This window comes from Branchiostoma floridae, chromosome 1 (genome assembly GCF_000003815.2).
Source record: "Branchiostoma floridae strain S238N-H82 chromosome 1, Bfl_VNyyK, whole genome shotgun sequence".
In the NCBI taxonomy this organism is placed as follows: Eukaryota; Metazoa; Chordata; class Leptocardii; order Amphioxiformes; family Branchiostomatidae; genus Branchiostoma; species Branchiostoma floridae.
Window position 1 is genome coordinate 10,302,682 of NC_049979.1, and position 18,798 is coordinate 10,321,479.

General features: G+C 44.9%; 1 protein-coding gene across 1 annotated transcript; it reads left to right on the forward strand.

Moving 5' to 3' along the window:
* The first annotated feature begins 6,231 nt into the window (after positions 1-6,231).
* LOC118426059 (neurocalcin homolog) lies at positions 6,232-6,920 on the forward strand. Its single transcript, XM_035835316.1, has one exon. It carries the CDS (start codon positions 6,457-6,459, stop codon positions 6,874-6,876), a length of 420 nt encoding a protein of 139 aa, XP_035691209.1. The 5' UTR covers positions 6,232-6,456; the 3' UTR covers positions 6,877-6,920.
* The last annotated feature ends 11,878 nt before the right edge of the window (positions 6,921-18,798 follow it).

The window sequence follows — 18,798 nt, forward strand, 5'->3', positions numbered from 1 at the left end:
GAGAAGGGAAGTGAATGATTATTAGAGAGAGCGTTCCAAGAAGCCAGATGGCCACATGGAGTGTCGCTATCTCCTGCCAATCAGAAATGGAAGAAATATGCTTGGTCGTGGCGCTTTTGGAGTAAACAACATCTGGGATCAATGATCACAAACCACCCAGAATTTGCTGCGTTGAAAATACAATTTTTTCCTCGGGGAAAAACGTATTTTACTCTCCTCAAATTCCTAGCTCCTACTCTATAACGTAGCATAGAATAAGATAAACAGAGAGGAATGTGCTTGGCGGTACAGAATATTTAATGAGGAGAGTTGAACAGGAATTGTGACAACATGAAAGATTTCCATTGGGAAAACAATTTCCAATCGTACAAAAATAGACCTAAAGCCCCGGTCACAAAGCGCGTACGATTCCTTGCGATGGACTATTCCGCACATCGTACGATGAGCACAGTACATCGCAAGAAAATCGTAAGCATCGCAAGCCATCGCAACGCATCAGATGGTGTTCAAAATTTTTCCAGCGTCGCACGATTTTTCACTTGTGTCTCTTCTGTATAGCCGTCTGACCGCTTTTGTGCTTCTTTAACCAACAAACATGTGGACGTAGCTGTTAAATACCTTCCTATTATATCTTTAACTGTAAAAATAAATTTAAAAAAACCATGACAACAAGAGTATTACAAGCAAAAGTTCAAATCAAGCGTGAGTACTGGTATGGTTATCTCGGCCTGCTTGCCGGCTCTACGTGTCAGGCTCTTTCGAAGATCGTATCATGATATGCTATCAACAAAAAGATGCCATCATACAAAAATCAAATGATAAGCATTATATCATATATATTTCCGACTCATAGAGCCTGCCTTTATGTTCGAGTTGTCCCCATGGTTATTACGATTATGGTAAACTGACCCAAGACCAACGAGAGCTGAGATTTGATCTAATTATAAACTCACGTGCATGAAGCGATCAAACAATTGTCTGCATCACCTGTGTGTGACGCGCTGTTCTCTGGTTGCGACTGTGGCAGTTGCGACTGATATATTTCCCCTTTTCGTCAATATCGACAATATCAGGTAAAACTGAAACCATCACAACATACTAAAAAATCATAAATCTATAACCTCATCAGTAGACAAAAATTGCCGTAATGAACTCTGCTATGGGGGCAAATAAAACCTTACGACGATAGCGAAATTTTGAACATGTTCAAAATCCATTTCAGCTCTATTTTTCGCCATACGACGCTCCCCGATTTACTATGATCCACTGCGATTGGCGCAGGCACGCTCTTATGACCTCATCGTACGATGCACTACGCGCTTTGTGACCACGGCTTTATATACTTAAACCATTGCTTCCGATTTTCTTCCGACTTACGTCGCACTGCGCTTATCCTGCGCATCGGAAGGAATCGCAAGGAATCGTACGCGCTTTGTGACCGGGGCTTTATAATCCGTTTACAAACGGGAACTGTGACTGAAGTGGTTCGAAAATGATGACATAAGGATCAAGACCACCAAATAGCTCACTAACTGTGAGCAGGAAGCAAAACCGCCAAATGGACGCAGAAATGCGGACGACAAAATGGAGTTGAAAATAGTCACTTACGGTTGCAAGAGCTTGGGCTGGTAGATGCGGGATGAGAGCCCCACGAATACTTTTGTAATAGTATAGATTTCCATAGTCTGATAGATGTAAAGAATCAGCAGCGAAGTAATCTTTGTTTTTCTGCCACAGACGGCTGTGGTACCAACGGGTAACAGACGGAGTGGAATCGATGATAGGCCGGAGAATTGTACGGAATACGCGTAGACGATCGTGAAAGTCTGGTAAGTAGTTAGGGGACTTCAGTCTCCACAGTGGTTCTGCAACAATGACTACACGGACAGAAGGGATACAAGCTATGGTCCAAGCCAAAGACACAAAAGGTCATGTGCCACTTGGTCAGGAGATTGGTTTCGCAGACAAATGTCGTTGTGTGCTAAGTCCAGATAAACGATGTGTGGATTAGAGTGTCGCAGAATGGGAAGAATTGTTTGGTAGTACCTGGCGATGGTGCAGCCAGGTACTCCATGAAAGGAAATGTCCACGTTTTCAAGCCAGAATGTAGGAGAGATGACTCGGCCATGAGCCGTAGAACAACGCCGCCGAATGAAATGGTCTAGACGGCGAATAAAGGAATGTCCGGTAATGGCTATACGGGTGGTCTGTTCCATATGCCTTGAACAAGAATGAAATAAAGGAAAACGATAAAAGTCACAGGCACGCTCACCGTTAGCGCTATGTAACTGCTGGGCCGGGTGGACAGTGGGTGATCCGAACACTATCGCAGTTAGGTCGCAGCGCGTGGACGGCAGACAGTCGACCGGGGGAAGGCGGCTCCGACGTCCGTTGAGCAGTTCGCGATGCTTGCGGTCTTCAGCAGTAGAACAAAGCAGAACTGAAACGTGCAACACTAGTCCACAGAAAATGAAGGGTAAGAAGAACGCAGAGTAACAGACGATGGAGAAATGGGTACTCCAGAAAAAATCGTCTTTGTGACTTCTATACCGCAAGAGACACAAGCTTTGCTGTTGCCTGTGCTACAGCTGAGAAGGGAAGTGAATGATTATTAGAGAGAGCGTTCCAAGAAGCCAGATGGCCACATGGAGTGTCGCTATCTCCTGCCAATCAGAAATGGAAGAAATATGCTTGGTCGTGGCGCTTTTGGAGTAAACAACATCTGGGATCAATGATCACAAACCACCCAGAATTTGCTGCGTTGAAAATACAATTTTCTCGGTGGGGTTTGTCTGACGAATCAAAATGATTTATTTTGTGTCAAAGAAGGCTACCAAGTTTCATGGTTTACAAAAGACTAATTTACTTCATATCTTATTTTCCGATGGCGCCCGGGCACACTACCTACGTGAGCTGCCTGGCTCACATAGCTCAATCGCACTATTGGATCACCCACGCTGCCTTATGAAAGCTTCATGAAGCGCCCCCGGCCGTCAAATCGGTATACTGCATACACTAATGGCGGCTATAATCTGTGAGGTCACATCGCCGCTGGGTCGTGTCCTTGATTCCAAGGCGAGAAGACTGTTCTGTCAAGACGTATAGCTCCTCCCCTCGGGCTGCCTGACAAAGTTACAATTCTCATGCCGACTAGTGTTCTGGTAGGAAGGTTTACTGACGCGGCCGTTTAGAACGTTGACAGGGCAATGTGTTCAAAAGTTCTTGGTGCCGGGTTATATCAAAGACGAATGGTTGGCCTTGAGATCTAAACAATAACACGAGAAGCGAAACTTTCACGAACTCGTGAGACGAGTCAAATCTTTATATCAACACGTCAAGCTGAGCTGAGCTCTGACCTGATGTAAAACATTTTTAATCTTCTTGCACTTCAGTTCAACGAATTCGAATGGTATTAGCCCCACAGAGATACATGTTTTGCGTGCTAAATGCGTCAAAATACAATTTCTGGCGCTGGGCGCTGGTTGTAAGTAATGCGATGTCATAGCGGCAGAATGTAGCACACCGAGGGCATGAGGAATTGACTTCCTGAGTCACAGAGTCGTACGTCTGGCGGGGATTAGTGCTCCTTCTACAAGTACGAGTGATGTCACGTGTTTGGAGTAAAATCTAGGGGAAATAGAGTTATCAGGGACAGAGAAGCACCACGGTTAACATTATGGACAGGGAAACACAAGCACCGCCAGGGACAGGGAACCATAAGCAGCACCAGGTACAGGAAAACACAGTCAGCACCAGGGACAGGGAAACACAGTCGGCACCAGGGACAGGGAAACACAGTCAGCACCAGGGACAGGGAAACACAGTCAGCATCAGGGACAGGGAAACACAGTCAGCACCAGGGACAGGGAAACACAGTCAGCACCAGGGACAGGGAAACACAGTCAGCATCAGGGACAGGGAAACACAGTCAGCACCAGGGACAGGGAAATACAGTCAGTACCAGGGACAGGGAACACAGTCAGCACCAGGGACAGGGAAACACAGTCAGCACCAGGGACTGGGAAATACAGTCAGCACCGGGGACAGGGAAACACAGTCAGCACCAGGGACAGGGAAATACAGTCAGTACTAGGGACAGGGAACACAGTCAGCACCAGGGACAGGGAAACACAGTCAGCACCAGGGACTGGGAAATACAGTCAGCACCGGGGACAGGGAAACACAGGCAGCACCAGGACAGGGAAACATAGTCAGCATCAATGACAAGGAGACACAGTCAGCATCAGGGGCAGGGAAAATAATCAGGGGCAAGGAAACACAATCAGCACTAGGACAGGGAAACACAATTAGGACCAGGGAAATGGAAATGCCCACAGAAAGGGAAACACAGTCAGCTCCAGGGACAGGGAGACACAGTCAGCATCAGGGACAGGGAAACACAATCAACAACGATTATAAGTACGATGTACTACGTAAATGTTCGAATCTCCGTATGGAACAATTGATAAATGAAGCGTCAATAACAGCATCCCGTACTCCCTATAGTGGGGGACTGCGTCGGGGAAGTGCTTGATGTTGGCAGATCTGATGACTGTGTAACAAACGTCCCGGCAGACCAAGTGGCATTTACTTTGTTTGCCCGGTTATGTCATCGTGACGTAACTGGGATCACATTCGGATGTGGTGATCATTCAATACTACACTTTACAACGTTACCGGCATGCCGTTGTGGTACGTTAGCAGCTTGCTGCGCTCGTAAATGCTTGTGTGCGTCATGGTTTTCTTGGCAATGCAGTCAAGCAACCCACTGCCGTAACGGATCATTAATTCCAGTGTATATCCACATGCTTCTCACTAAGTGGGGCGATTCACGTCATTGGTAACGTTGGACCAGGTAGATCCCGCGGGTTCTCGTGCATAACGATGCATGCCAGTCAATTGACAGTCTCTCTTCATTCTTTCATTGAAATACAGAATCAATGTATCTGATAAATGTGTTATCAGATACATCATTCACATCTACGGAGCGCTCAGCCAGAGGCATCACAAATAGCAATCGTTGAATGGAAACCTCTTTCTCAAAGTCCACCCGAAGGGAAAATTGAACAGCGGAAATTTGGAAAGAGTTAGGTCGACGTGAGTGCATCTGTCAACAGGCGGTAAACTCCTACACACCTACGCACGGTCTTATTTTCCTCGCTGCGACCTGTCTTTCCTTTTTAGATAGTTATCACCGCAATGTATTAGTGCCTTCCCTATCATCGTCCTTTGTAATCTGCTGAGCGTATCTGAAATTTCAATCTTCCCACTCTTGACGCGTTCTAACGTCACTATGAAACAGCACGGCTAGTTCATCCCATCTGTAACACTTTTGTTAACATGCATCAAAACTTTGATATGCGTCGATTTTACGTTCCTGAAACCATCGCATGTCTCCACCTGTTTTTCATCTTACAGCTAAAGTATTTGAAATGAGAAGCACGAACTAGGTGTGTCTGGAAGTTTTGCTGGATAGCTTTTCTCTCGTGCCTGCGCGCTTGTGAAGAGAACATTTTATACATGTCTGTCATGTTTCTTTTCCATGACATCGTTTGCTCTCGCTGGATAACTTGATATAATTAGATACTGTTTAGTACTGTAGTGTTTTCTTCTTTTCGATTTGACTTCTGTTATTTACTTCAAGGTTAATGAGATTGACGTAGACGTATGTGTAGTAGAAATAGATAACAGCAGAAAATACGTAGTCGTAAGAGCGCGACTAACATGGTTACACGCATGTAGAAGAGAATTTCCCGTGACATACAGACTGCCACCAACGCTGCTGATTCTGGGGGTCAGACGTGCATACATATTCAAGTCAGTTTGAGGGTCGTATGGAATTCTTAGCTTCCATCAGGTTCCACGGGTACTAGGTCGCTGGGAAATAGTCGAAATTGGACAAAAATACACACATATCATGTCAGCGAAATTAGACCCAAACCATACTACTGTGACAAATTATGTGTCTATATTTGTCCAATTTCTACTATTTTTCCAGCGTCCCGTGGAGCCTGGTAGAGGCTTAGAGTAAGACTTCCATATGGATCTCCTACGGACTTGAATATGTACGCACGTGCGAAGCAACTCTTACGTTCTGTGTGTTTTGCTGTTTTCAACCCTACCTGTACATTGTTGTTTTATGAGCGTACTCAGTATTGTAGAAGTAGAGGTGCATCATATTCCAACTACAAAATCAAGTTTCACACAAATAAATTTTTCTCGCTCAGCTGTCGTTCAGCAATCGACGCCCAGTAGAAAGGTGGCCTTCCATCACGGATGCGCTACGGATGATAAAGTACAGAAAGCCACCCGCTCCGTTCCCATTGGACGAGAAGCACGTGTCTGTAGCCACATTCCGCTGCTGATGTTCCGCTGGCCTGCTCAGGAATCCTTCAGCTCTCTGTACCAACTGTCATGCAGCTGGGACTGGCCTAGCAACAACATTTCCCTGAGCACATGGGCGAAGTACTGGGGAAGTTTCGGGGGCAGGGCAGAGATGGTCAGAAAAAACGGTCGGTCAGTCAGATGTTCACGCAGCTCGAGGAAATCACCTACTTCAACAGGAGTGAGATTAAGAAGTGGTACAAGCTGTTTTTGAAGGACTGTCCGGATGGACACTTGAAGGAGGAGCGCTTCGTGGCGTTTTACACCGCCTCTTTCCAGTCGGGAGATCTGGAGAGGAAGGAATGCTTGGCCAAGCAGATCTTTCGAACGTTTGACAGAGACGGGAGCGGGACTGTGGACTTCAGGGAGTTTATGTGCGGCATGAGCGCGCTGCTGAGAGGCACGACTCCGGAGCGCCTGAAGTGGGCGTTCAACATGTATGATCTGGACGGGAACGGTGAATCAGCATGCAGGAGCTACTTCATGTACTAAAGGTATGGCTGTGCGCTCCGTGTCTACACGGCTGTTGTTGACTTAACAGGGGAGGGGGAACAGTACATGCTTCAGTAGTTAGAGCTTTTAGACAGCTACAATTTATTTATGATTTCATAATCTGCAGCTCACATGTTGCTCCCCTTCTGGCAATGCGATTCGTCATGCCCGTGACTGTACACAAACTGTGTAACGTTGATAGTGGGGGAGAATGGAGGGCCAATATATCTTCCCATTGTACACGCACCATTCGCAAAGCAATAATGTTTTCTCTTCTTGCTTAAGGCTGCGGCTCAAGACTAAAAAATCCAAGAAATATGTGTTTCCGCTGTGTCGGTAGGATTTGGACACGCTTCGATTTTGACATTTCTACACGCACGATGTCTACCTCCATTTTACGAGAGCGTATATACACACCGGAGTGCATAGTTAACGTTACAGCTCCCTCCGTCATTGACCGTGCGTAAAGACGTAAAAGTAAGACGTAATGTAGTTGACATGGAGTTTAGATAACTCGCACTGCGACAGTCACGACGGTCCACTGCGGCGTGACTCGTACATCTCCAGGTACCAGTGACCATTTTGAGACTCATCAACGTCTGTTTTCATTTCGTGTAATGGGCGAAAAGACCACAGTTGCCATGGTTTCACTTCTTATCACTACCACGTGTGCAATCACACGGGCTTTTTTCTGTCTAGTCGGTTTCACGATTTATCGACATCATAGTCTCATCATGTACTCCAATCTTTATCTTTGTTAGTCGGCAACGATTACCTTTGTGGCTAAACAGATATTTCTGTCCATCTAATGTTAACAAAACTAAAAGATAAACCTAGCTGACAGGAACTGCTCTGAATTCTCGCTACGATTAACGGTAGAGGGACCATTTACGAGCAATCATCCAGAGGGTCTCGTCCTTTTTGCCCGAGAATCTTGTTATAGGCTGATTAGGCGAGAAGATGCACTGCACATGGTTAATGAACGGATGGGTGGAAAACCTGACCAAAAAAAAATCCTCTGCCGAGTCAGATAACATGTAGCACCTATCATCATGCCGGTATCTATGGTTTATCTGTGGGGTAGCGTTTGCTACCACATATACATGGACAGACACATCAGACCAACGCAAAGAGTAAATGGGGAACTATAGCTAATTAGTCGGGATGTTGTGCGTTTTCCAGCTTGTGCTCATTTGATACTCTACAACAGACACAGAAGGATCCAAATACAATATTCGACGAACTCGAAAGTTTTCATTGAGGATTGCAGGTTTTCTGTTGGGACCTAAAGTCATCGAAAGATGACCATCCGACCTTTTGGGTAGCACACATTACCTTTCGCCCATGGCCAGTCACTGACGAAAGACAAGAGATACTACCTGGGACGTCTGGCAGTCAACAAATCTATCTGGTTTCTTGAGTTAGTACCTAGATGTCTAACCTTCATCGCCGGCCGCAACATTGTTACCATTTCTTGTCACATGTACACAATTCATAACTATCTATTGGCATACATTTAACTGTTTGTCCTGTACTACCTGGCCTGGTCAATGCGGCGTATGGGTCCAAGAGGATCGCGACATTTAAATCTACTACATGTACTTAACTACATAACCCATGGTCTGTAACACAAACTGGCATTCAGAGGTATTGCATGGGTGGACCCGGACACGTTATATCTTGACACTGACGCCAGATGAAATGGCATCATTGTTGGAAGATTTTCAAAACCCCATTGAATCGAAGAGTTGCCTCAAGCATGTTAAAGGGGAATGGCTCGCAAAACATCCTTGCAAAACATACCCTGTTACCGAAACAGCAAGGTAACCTTCTTTCCTGTGTGCCACTAGGCACTACAAGGACTTGAACGAACGAATGGCTAGGTCATTTACGGAGCAACTTTGAACCGTCAAGATAAAGTGACTGGTAAAATACAGTAACACTAACAGCTTGTTACTGTCCTGATAAAAGGCGTCCTCATGAGCTAAGCGTGATTCAAGTCATCTTGTGATAAGGTGACAGGTTGGTCCCACACGGACCAGCGATAACGGTCGATGACCCCATTATAACAATGATCATCGATCCATGTCTGGTTGATGGGGGTCAGAAGACATTAAGGAAGTATCGTAAATTGAAACAAAAACGTCTTGGTGATAACAAACATCCTCTATCGAACACATGGTTCTCGCGGATTAAAGAAGCCTGTGGTGCTTTGATTGCAACTGTTCAGTGTTTACCCCAGAAATGTCCAGAAATACAAGCCTCAATTTTTCACATTCAGTAAAGCATGTTTTTGTGGAATTCCAATTCAGCTTTAGGTGCGGCAGGGAGATGTCCCCGTGACGATTGTAGATATTTCAAGACTGACTGATATCCATCTTCGTCATACTCACTACTACTCCCCATCTCCAGCAGATTCGATTACGATGATCCATATCATGGTATCATTTTGGTCATGCCACAGCTGCACTCCATTTGAACCTTGCTGTCTAAGTCAATTTTCATATCTGTCATGCGTTGTACATTGTATTTGCTAGTAAGTATTTTTCTAAGCTGGACAGGGGTTATAAAAGGGCGAGTGCTGTTTTAAGAAATGAAGGTTATGTCTGATCTATATGCATATAGACTTGAATAGTGGTTAAACCTACAGTTACATCATTCCTGGCTTCGTTTCGCAGAACAGATGACGAAGAAAATCTATACAGAGCTCACACATCCTGTCGGGTAGGGAAGTCGTGGCTCTGTTTATTTCCTACCCTGCAGAAGACGACCGTGACGTGCGAACACGAGTGCAGAACCGCCATGCCACTGATTGTCCCAGCTGTTTCCACACAAGTAGTCATTCACTCAGTCGCTCACTCACTCACTCACTCAGTCCCATAGCCAGCTCTCGTAGGGATAGTCTCGTGCACAATTGGATGAAAACTGCAGACGAATATCTATTTTTGTCTCATATTACACAGTTTGACGACAACACCAGGTGTTTTATTTTCGTGCGTTAGTGGCTCCTGCTGGTGCGACAATAAGGTTTTCCATAAGGCAGCCAGCAGCCGGACGGTAGCCCTGTGGGGTGTGTGATCTATCTGGGAAAATGAAATAAATTAGTTTCCAGCATGTAATCCTCCTGATGCCCAGCAGTCGCTCACTGCCAGGTTTGATGTTATCATACAGAATGAGTATGATCCAGGGGCATGGTCACCCGAATATAACCATCATTCACTGCGAGTTACACAATCTACCCGTGACACGATGCCATCCACCCTACGAATACCTTCAGTCACTGGAATAACCGTGCAGACATAAACACGATATAGTAAAGAAAATAAAGTAAAACAGAACGTTTTTCATCAATGCATTATCATCTATGTAACATTATTTGGCAAATCCCACAGGAACCAGATGGGACCGTTTTTCATTATCAGGTTGTAAACACAAAATATCGCTTTAAGGGTTGTTTTTTTCTTTCAATATCCTTTATCACAAGCACATGATGAGCAATCGACATTTCATAATGAGCCGGAGACTTTTCTATAACCCGATAGAAATGAAAAATACTCCCCGCCGCGCTGAAGCATATAGAAACTTATTTTGCATAGTTATCCAACTATTATATGCCATTCAAGAGAAATAGGTCATAAGGAAAAATCACCAGGAGGGGCCTATGCACGTGTGATGTAGAAAGAAAGCTGTTAGTGTTACAACTCTATATTTGTCTCGCTTGTAATTGCATAAATGGACGACGAAGACAAGACTATCGGTGTTATTTTACTTTGTACATTTTATACATGTACTTTGTTTGCTAAACAACATCTGCTAATAATGTTGCATTTGCTACATGCATACAATCTAAAATGGTTACCATCAAGCCTTGATATACATGTTATCTCTTCAGGAAAAAGGATGGAAACACAAACAAGCCTGATAAATGATATAAGGAACGATATCAGCTTCCATGGCAATGGCTTTTAAATCTGCCTGGTAATAACTTGCCTGAAAGAAACGTTCTTTCCATCAGCGCTGCTTAGCACTTGACTGACATTAATGTTCAGTATGATATCGAGAAGGTCAATATCAAGGCGGATTTGGGGGCACCTAGTGTACCCATAAGTTAACCAGTGGACTCGTAATCCGATCAGCATGTTGCCAAATCTGCCTGATGCCGATGTGAAGGTCCTGAGACGATTCATCAGGCACGCACGCACGTTCTGAGTCATTACAGGCAGCAGCAGGGAGACGACCCCGGGACTTAGCGCAGCAGCGTCGCTCTTAAAAACGGCACGTGGTAATGGCACTTTTATGTATTGCGAGTCGTTCCGAGCATGTCGAATTGACTTCAAGTTCCTCAGATAGACGTTACGCAGGCTAATCGGTTGGCAAGGGTCAGGTCTGGCGTCTACTCGTCACATTTATCAGCCGGCTAGGATGCCCGTGGCAGTCCAGGAGCTTACCGTGACATTCCAGCGGCTTAGAGGGGCATTCCGTGGGCTTACTGGGATTTCCCGGTTTGATACTTCCAAACCCCGACAGTATGGATTAAACAGTTTATCATCCTATTTGTGAGCTTCGCAATGAATAATGATCAGCGTAGCTATGATTGATGACTACCGCTAGAAGTTAACTTTGTTGGGAAAATGAGAAAGATTTATATTGAATAGAGACAGAGCCCAGCTTCAAGGAAGTTTCGAGTTCACGGCGCCGAGCTCTATCTAGTAATTTGCAATAAAGTGACTACCTTGAGCGTGGAAGTGTAATCATACCTCGTTTTAAGAGGGATCGACGTGTGTCGAAAGGCTCGGATCGAGGGGATGGTGATAGAGCCATGTGTTATATCTTCATATTGACGGAGAAGATTTACCAAAATGAAGTCTATACTTAAGGGTAATAGATTGGCCCTCGGTGATATCGTGCTGATTTATATAAAACTTTAAGCTTTAGCTTGTAGAGTTGCTTATTCAGGTCCTTTACTAGGCATGTGTCAGTGTCACTGAAAGCAGGACGTTCGTGTAATAAACAGTCATCGCTTGTTCCTGGTGCATCTTATATGACGGCTTCATCTTGTTCTCCACCTACGCCACCCCCTGCAACCATGTTACTCCGGTAATACATCAGTATAGGATATGGTTCATAAACACATTACAGGAGGCCTCCGGCTACGTTACTGAATTTTCTCCGGCATTCATCACAGATTCTCGTCTCGCACGTAAGCAGGCATGCAGCCAGAGCCTATAGGAAGAGCAATCACCGAGATTTACACAGATCTCAGAAGAGTTTCGTCTCGTACTTTGTATCTTCTTATCACGAGGTAACATAGGGCCGAGGGAAATAAAGAGTGAGGGCCTCGCGGACATGCCACTTGAGTTACACTAGTGTAGTACTGGCATCGGAAATTCACGGGACAATCTTATCAACTAAACTAGCGTCGACCGATTCTACCTCTCAAGGCCAATTTCCAAGAAATGCAAAAAAATAACATGCCAAAAGCGATGTAACAATCCTTGTCAATGAAGACGGATGAAGAGATTTGACAACTCGTTTGGTCTGCAAAGAACGCCCACCTATTCCCTAGGCGGGAATTACCTGGGAACGCCAAAACGGCTTCAGAACGTGATGATGGAAATTGTTGGGAGTATGAAGACTTACTTTGCGGATTGATCAATCTCCAGATACGGACGTCTTGCTGGTACCATACTGTGATGACATGCCTAACAGAGGCAAGTAGGCGCCAAATGGACCAATCTTGCCTCTGGTTTCCCGCCAAGGCCACAAATCACGCCAACGCACAGGCTGTCTGGCTGTAACGACAAGATAAGGAGCTCCCGCGCATTACTACTGAGCGCCGGGAGATGGGAAGATAGTATCCGTGTTAGCACTACAACCTGCGGTGCGTCGACTTTTGCTTAGACACAAATTAGCTTGTCATCCCTGCTTCCTCACTCAAACATGTATTGTGGCCCTGTGGAGTTTTTAAAAGGCTTAAGAAGGAACTGGGTGGTCCAAAGTCAAGTAGGAGTCAGCGAACTACAAAACCATTTCCTAAACGTCAACGGAGCGTAAAATTTCCAGGAAGAAATGTTTAAAAGGTGAGCGCATAGATCGAAATGGCGCCAACTTGATCAGAACGCCTTGCTGCTATTGCTTCTGTAAACTGCTTTCTTCTATGCTGCCTTACTCTTTCGTTATTCCCGTCTTGGCACCGGCTCAAAGGGAATTAAGTTGTAAGAACCGCGTCCAGGAGTTTTAATGAGACACGAGCAAGGGTTTTGTCAAGTTTCCTTTGCCTTTGCAACAAAGTCGTTACAACTTGGCTACAAAGGCAGCTTCCTTATTGTGTTCTTTCATTCAGGTCTTGATGCATGTTGGCTATTCAGTGCTTGGTAGTTTGAAGCATACCTTTATTTCATTCCCTTATGATACACACAAAAGGAACCGTCTTGGTTTCATTTGTGTGAAATATTGTCCCTGTATCCGACAAAGAAAGCTGACCTCCTTGTTGTGACGCGTCGTACGTTACCTGTGAAATAGCTTCTCAGTCTATAGAACTTACAACAAGAAGGCTATTCAGACCAGAAGCTGGTTGCTCTTTCAACTAACCGTGAAAATATTTTTGCCGGTAGCCTGCAAGGAAGATATTACAACTTCGGGCAGTTTCTTTAAAGTTTCCATCTTTGGCAGGCCATATCCATATCCCCCATAACGAGATGTCATAAGCTTCTGACTATATCTCAATCATGTAGTCCTCCGCTACAGTACAGAAGACATCTCACATGTTAGGTATGGGGAATGATATTGGGTGTAAGTGGGACGTTTCTGCACTGACGGAGTCTTGGACTTCCAGTTTGATCTACTATGCAAATAAGGGCGGGCGGGTGGGCCTTTTAAATCGCTCACATGTAGGCGGTTTACCACACCCCTTCCGATCCCCCAACCCCCTTTCCCCTTCTGGCTTCTTTGCTGCTATCCCTCCCTCTTCCGTCGCCCTTGTTCCGAACGTTCGTATCTGCCTCGTGTATGCGTGTTCTTCTCGTTTAAATACATACGAGGCATCCCTAATTATCACCTGTCAGGTTTCACCTGTTCTTAATTGGATTGCTTGCGTTCTCTTTACTTCCGCGGGGACTACATGATTAAAATATGACTATATCTCAATCATGTAGTCCTCCGCTACAGTACAGAAGACATCTCACATGTTAGGTATGGGGAATGATATTGGGTGTAAGTGGGACGTTTCTGCACCTCCTTCGTCTTTCCTCTTCCCTATGACCTCTCTTTCTGTGACACCCAAATCACCTCTCCTTACACCCCGAATATTATCCCCTCCTTCTCCATTTTCCCAAACCTCATATCATTCTCTAATCCCCAAACCTTATATTTTCCCAAACCTTATCCTTGCCTTACACTGTCTTATCCTCCCAAACCTTCCCGATTTTCCAAACCTTTCTCTACTCAAATGTCGCGGTGTTGCATAATCAGGACAACACAACGTGTACCTGTAACAGTTTTGACAAACAACCTTGTTCAAATTTCATCTTTAAAATTAAGATTTTAACTGTCACTCTTCATCCTATCCACAGTGTCAGGGCCTGTGCCTACGCTTCTCTCAACAGAGTATTACATCCTATATATCAGATTCGCCGTATATGTGTTGTTTGTCACAAACTCCGCCTCTCCTGTGGCGCTGACACGCCTCCCCCTCCAAATCTATTTAACGGGTGGCAGGGAGAGGTGCCCGTGATTGTGAGTAGGGTCTACTACCCCATAATTTCCGACGTGATGTTTCATCCCGGTGACGTAACCATCACCTAGTATTAACGAGCATGAAACAAAATTTGGAGGAGAGGAGGCGTGTCAGCACCCCAGGTACTGAGGCTCAGAATGACCTGGTCGCCAGAGTGCATGACTACCTCCCCTAAGTGCGAAAAGGAATCATCATGAACCCGCCTTTCTAATTTACATAGTCTGGGATTTCTAACCTGATCAATTATTGCACCGCCGTATGTCAAAAAAAGTACTCAACACAAACCTCACCTATACAGTGAGACGCCAACATCTTCTCCTGTTGTAGGAACTTGCCAGCTTTGCATAAGCAATGTCAACTGTAGCGATACACTTGCTCCCTTTCATGTCAAAGTAACCATGGCAACACAATGGATTGAAACTTCCGAATTTGTTCTTATGGTACCTCTTCGAGTAATGTTTAGCAACGTACTGTAACTATTTGTACCATTAATCCACCACAACCAAATGCCACTTTTTTTTTCAATAACATGTGAATTTACTACTTCCATTCCACCATTGTTTTCATTCATACCGTGCTCTAAGTCCAAACTTACAAATTACGTGAACAAAATCTTTCCATTCCATGGGCAAATTCCTTCCATTACACCATTGTGTTCCTCAATACCTGACTCCCAGTTCAGCTTACACATTACATGGCCGAATTCCTTCCATTCCAATCAACACTCAACACAAACCTCACCTATACAGTGAGACGCCAACATCTTCTCCAGTGAGACGCCAACATCTTCTCCATTCCATGGCCAAATTACTCTCGTTGCCCTATTGTTAACATATACCTGGCTCGTCCAGGTTACAAGTTCCATGGCCAAATTCCTTCCATTCCTTGGTCAACTTCTTTCCATTACATGGCCAAATTCCAATCCATTCCGTGGCCGAATTCCTTTAATTACATGGCCAAATTCCAATCCATTCCGTGGCCGACTTCCTTTAATTACATGGCCAAATTCCAATCCATTCCGTGGCCGACTTCCTTTAATTACATGGCCAAATTCCAATCCATTCCGTGGCCGAATTCCTTCAATACATGGCCAAATTCCAATCCATTCCATGGCCGCATTCCTTTAATTACATGGCCAAATTCCAATCCATTCCGTGGCCGAACTCCTTCAATTACATGGCCAAATTCCAATCCATTCCGTGGCCGAATTCCTTCAATACATGGCCAAATTCCAATCCATTCCATGGCCGCATTCCGTTAATTACATGGCCAAATTCCAATCCATTCCGTGGCCGAACTCCTTCAATTACATGGCCAAATTCCAATCCATTCCGTGGCCGAACTCCTTCAATTACATGGCCAAATTCCAATCCATTCCATGGCCGCATTCCTTCCATTGCCACATTTTCTACAACAATACTCCCCGTCCAGGTTAAAAATTACGTGGCCAATTGCTTCCATTCCATTGCCAAATTCTTAACTCAAACTTATATAAACTATATGGCCAAATCCTTTCGGTCCCTGGGCCACCGTGTCCACAATTGTTATCGGTATAAACTACGTGGCCAAATTCCTTCCGTTCCAAGATTGTTATGTTAATGACCGTCTACCAGTCCAAATTTGCAGTACACATGGTCAATTCAGTGCAATACTCGTACCAAGGCCCTTATAGTAAAAAGCAAACATGGAGAGCAACTAAACAATCAGAAAATGTCCAATACTTGCAGCGCTCAATTCTCCGTTCACCTGCCGCACACTCTTCCCCCAAGGCCCTGACGCGGCTCGGCTGGTCGACCTGTCGCTATCCGTGGCGACAGCAAGTCTCCAGGCACTGGGCGGCTTTGCGAACCGAAGCGTGGTCTCCTACTTGTCCCTTAGCCGCGTCAGGCCGGGCGGGGTGGTGGTATACCCTTGGCATCGAGGTCGTTAAACCTTGCTGCTTTCCTCGCGCTTCCTTCGTCCGGTGACGAACGTTCGTATCTGCCTCGTGTATGCGTGTTCTTCTCGTTTAAATACATACGAGGCATCCCTAATTATCACCTGTCAGGTTTCACCTGTTCTTAATTGGATTGCTTGCGTTCTCTTTACTTCCGCGGGGACTACATGATTAAAATATCTATAAGAAATGAAGGCACGCGAGCATGTCTTTAAAGCTTTAACAGTAAGCCCTGAACATAACGTGGGATCTGCGCTCATTCCACCCGGAACCCTGCAGCTCATCTCCACAGTAAAAGGCTTCATCTCATCAACCCCACGTTAAGGTCACAAAACACAGGATCTAGCCGAGATCCCGTGGATCAAAAATTATTTCGGGCAAGAATCAATGAGTCACGGTACAGGTGGAAACTGTGGTGAAAGTTAGAGGAATGCAATGATTTTGAGACTGTATCATCATCATCATATGAGACTGTATAAGTTGCTCTAACTTGCGATGTTTATTCGGTCTGTGTGAATTTGCGCCTTGATACTGTTCACGGCTGCCGCCTGTGCGTTGGCTGCAGTTCTATGACCTCCGCTGGGCGTCAAATATGAGCTAATTTTAAAAGAGAACTAGCCCAAAAATTAGTTTTCTCATATTTTCCAGATTGTACCCTGAACTCAAACACATTCAATTTGTGAACCTACCTTCTATGTGTACGCTGCTATAAATGTCGAGGCGTTGAACCGCCTCACTTTGTGGTCCTTTAGCAATGTAAATCTAAATAAGCAAGATACTTTGTTTTGCTACATTAATATTTAACGACACGCATTTACACAGACACCGGGGGGGGGGGGGACTTGTCAGGCACGAGAGTTGGATAAGTCTAGTCCGCGCACAGTGTCTATATGCTGGTCTCACAGTGTGGGGTGCTTACCAGTGCGCACGTGCCGAGCTTGCCAACACCACTAACTTTGACCCGATACTACAGGGATTATAAAGAGAGAGTACTGCTGTACTTTGTAATTAAGTACAAATTTGACAGATATGCCAGAGCACACATATGACACGAATACCAATTACCACTGCAGTAACAAGTGGAAAATAATAACGTAAGCCAATCAGTTCATTAACGTCAGTCACAGTTCTCTTCGTTTGGCATCAAATTCTTATCAAATGAAGTTCCGGGTAGCTATAAGCTTTCAAAATCTATCATTCTACCATGAGAGGTACCATTTGCAAAAAAACATTATCATCTTTGTCTTTACCAAGAATCTTATCAATTTATTTCATCTTGAAGACACCCGGGAAGCCCCTTCAGAATGTTTGCTGATTTCCAAGGGGGTTCAGGTAACAAAACATGATATAATGTAATGTAGTATTTCAGACCTCAGTTCTAATGATATAGTAGTTTGGATTTATTGGAGTGTAATATAGACACTCTGCCATGCAGGCTATTGCTAATATCATTGAAGTGTAGACTGCACATTTTAACGCGTTACATTTGCCGCCTGCACAGCTGATGTACGAGCTGAGGAGCCCTGACGCCACCTTAGAGGAGCTAGAGCTGGCCGAGACGGACTTACGGGAGGTGGCAGACAAGATCTTCAAGGAGCTGGATGAAGACGGAGACGGGAATCTACAATGTAGGGAGTTTGTAGACGGCCTGACGCGGATGCCCTATCTCTTTAGGATGGCTGACGGGCGGCCCATTATGCAGTGACGTAACACACAGCAGCACGACCCCTGGGCATATTACTATTAAAGTCTGTTATTTACCAAGCTCAGTGGGTAGGAGCTGCCAGGGAACAGGTATTCTCAAAATAAAACATATTCATGTCATTTACGTGGAGTGTGCGACATAAACTCGTCCAGAGTACACCAAATTACGCGCTTGCCATCACTGTAGATGATCTCTCGTTTAAAATATGTAAAAATGGAACAACCATCGTAGAAAACGACAATCTCCAGACTTTTCGATTTGTACATGGGTGAAAAAAAACTAATGTAAAACTAAAGGAAATTTGGGATATAAGCCAAGTACATGTCCATACCTATTTATCACACTGTATCCAAGACATAACCGCTTGTGACAAGTACTGTACCAATCGCACGAACCCTTTCAGTGACTCATACTTCAGTGCACATTCATTTCGTCACACAGTGAAACAAATAGGGCAGTGTTATGCTTTGGTCACATTCGGAAAAACGGGCCCTGCCAGGCAATTCATTGGCTATTCTTTGTGACTTTCGGGACTCCATGGCACAC